The sequence below is a fragment of the Microtus oregoni genome, unplaced genomic scaffold (genome assembly GCF_018167655.1).
Source record: "Microtus oregoni isolate MIOR12 unplaced genomic scaffold, Mior012 000074F_002, whole genome shotgun sequence".
Taxonomy (NCBI): Eukaryota; Metazoa; Chordata; class Mammalia; order Rodentia; family Cricetidae; genus Microtus; species Microtus oregoni.
The window spans coordinates 985,245-987,499 of NW_024543989.1; the positions used below are offsets into that span (position 1 = coordinate 985,245).

The 2,255-nt window shown below is 37.6% G+C and overlaps 1 protein-coding gene across 1 annotated transcript; it reads right to left on the reverse strand.

Annotated features, from left to right (window-relative positions):
- Window positions 1–1,560: 1,560 nt before the first annotated feature.
- LOC121441232 (NADH dehydrogenase [ubiquinone] flavoprotein 3, mitochondrial-like) lies at window positions 1,561–1,955 on the reverse strand. The gene has a single exon (XM_041642391.1). It carries the CDS (start codon window positions 1,950–1,952, stop codon window positions 1,629–1,631), a length of 324 nt encoding a protein of 107 aa, XP_041498325.1. The 5' UTR covers window positions 1,953–1,955; the 3' UTR covers window positions 1,561–1,628.
- Window positions 1,956–2,255: the final 300 nt, after the last annotated feature.

Below are 2,255 nucleotides of genomic sequence, written 5' to 3' on the forward strand. Positions count from 1 at the left end.
AACTGGTGCTCTGGAATTAATCATTCTTCTATGAGGATTTTGCCATGGACAGGTTTTGCATACTTCAGTGGATGGCAAAGCATCCATGCACATCTGAATGGCACTAAATGGACATAATGAGTTCTTAAAAAATGAATAAGAAAACATGAATTTGAAAGAGGGACATGTGGTGAGAGGCTCTTAGGGAGATTGAAGGGGTAAAATAGGTAGTATCATACCTCAGAATAATAAATAATAAAGTAAAATAAATTATATAAAATATAGACAAAACCTTAGGGGGAGAATATCTGAGTGAGGCCAACTCTGGATTCCAGAAGTTAGAAGTCTCATACTATTTGGAAACTTAGCTACTTTCTGAAATAGAATAGTTTGAATTTCAGAAATATAAAACAAAGATACAAACTAAATACATTCATACGTGTGTGTGTGTGTGTGTGTGTGTGTGTGTGTGTGTGTATGTATGTGTAGATCAGCAGGTAGCATTGCCCTAGGTAAATGATTTGCCTCCACCACACATGCTGAGAATGTTTCTTCCTTCCAGTGGAAGGGAAAGAGCTATTCAGATAGGCTTGACTTCAGGGTATAAAGAAGGAAGAAAAGGAACATGATATGTCAATATTAATAGAGAAACGGCCCAATATGGTGACTCATAGGTCAGTGGAAGTTTGACTCAAATGTCAGACTTAATGTATTTTACCATGTTATTCTTTTTCTGTCTTGATATTTCAAATTTATGTACTTCCATGAACTTTGTCATTATTTTAGAAATAGCACATATTCATTTTTAAACATTTGATGAATATGGAATTGCAAACATGAATAAATAAGCAATAATTCCATGGTTTTATAATTATTTTACTGTTTCTACCTTTTATACTTGAGTATACTTTTAAAGGATCATAGAGCGGTGGTGTCAGAGTGTGAGTGAATATATAAATTCGAGGGTATATGGTTGGTTTTGTACCATGGTTTCTCTTTTTTACTATGAACATTTTCCTAAATAAGAGGTTTGTGAGGATGAATTTTTTTCTAATAACAAGATATCACTTCACCCAGCCAATTTTTATTATATGTCTGATACTTTGCTAGTTACACAGAGATAGATTACAATTGTAAACAGGATAAAGCCAGTTCAGATTTCTTGACAATTATGACATTTGGACACAGTCTCACAAATATTTTTGGAATTAAGAGACGCTCTTGGTAGGTTCTTATTAGACACAGCATTATGCTTAAAATAAGCATTGTTTGTGATTTGTCGAACATTGCTTTTGATTTTTCTAGCTGGAATTAGGAAAATAGAAAGGTGATGACAAGAGATGACAGTTCAAAATCCAAACAACAGAAAACTCAAAGGATTCTCATTTTATAACCTAAGAGACTCTATATCTAACACAGTTAAGGATTACTAAACCATGGAACAAGCATATTAGATAATGGACATGTAAATTTCCCTCCTAAATATAGGGAAGACTATAGAGTTTAATTCCCTCATAAAAGCATAACCAGCATGTCCAGAGACACTCATGCATTTTCTTTTTTTTTTTTTTTTTTTTTTTTTGTGGCTGACTTTTATTCTCACAGGCAATGAATTCATGGGACCGACATGGGGCTACTGTGAGTTGAACTCAGTGCCGAGGCGACTCTCGTCCTGAGGAGGGCTGTGGCATCCTGAACTTGGAGAGGTCCAGGTTCAGGTCCAGGAAGGTGTATGTATTGTAGTCATGATGCTGCAGGTTCTTGTAGGTAGTGGCATCCGTCGGCTCAGGGGCCAGAGTGGGCTCTTTGGGTGCACTTTGCTTCTTGGGATTTGGTTTTATTCCCTTTCCAATCTTCCCTGACTCTGTAGAGAGGGACACCGTAGAAGACAGTTCTCGGAACACCCTTGCCTCCAGGAATGCAGCCTTCAGCGCCCGGATTCGTCCTCCCCGAAGCAGGAGAGAGACCGCCATGGTACAGACGCTGCTCGCTGAGGTCGCCCCCTCATGCATTTTCTAAGGCATTTCATCTTCCATTATAACTGAGTTCCTGGTACTGAGAGATTTTTTTACAGAAAGATAGTTATACATAGGAAAATTACTGACTGTTAAGATTACAAATATGAAGCAGTAGTGGCACATGCCTTTAATCCCAGCCCTAGTGACAAAGAGCCAGGTGGATCTCTGCAAGCTCAAGATCAGTCTGGTCTACAGAGTGAATTCCAGAACAGCCAGAATGGTTATAGAAAGAAACCCTGTATCAGAAAAAAAAAAAAA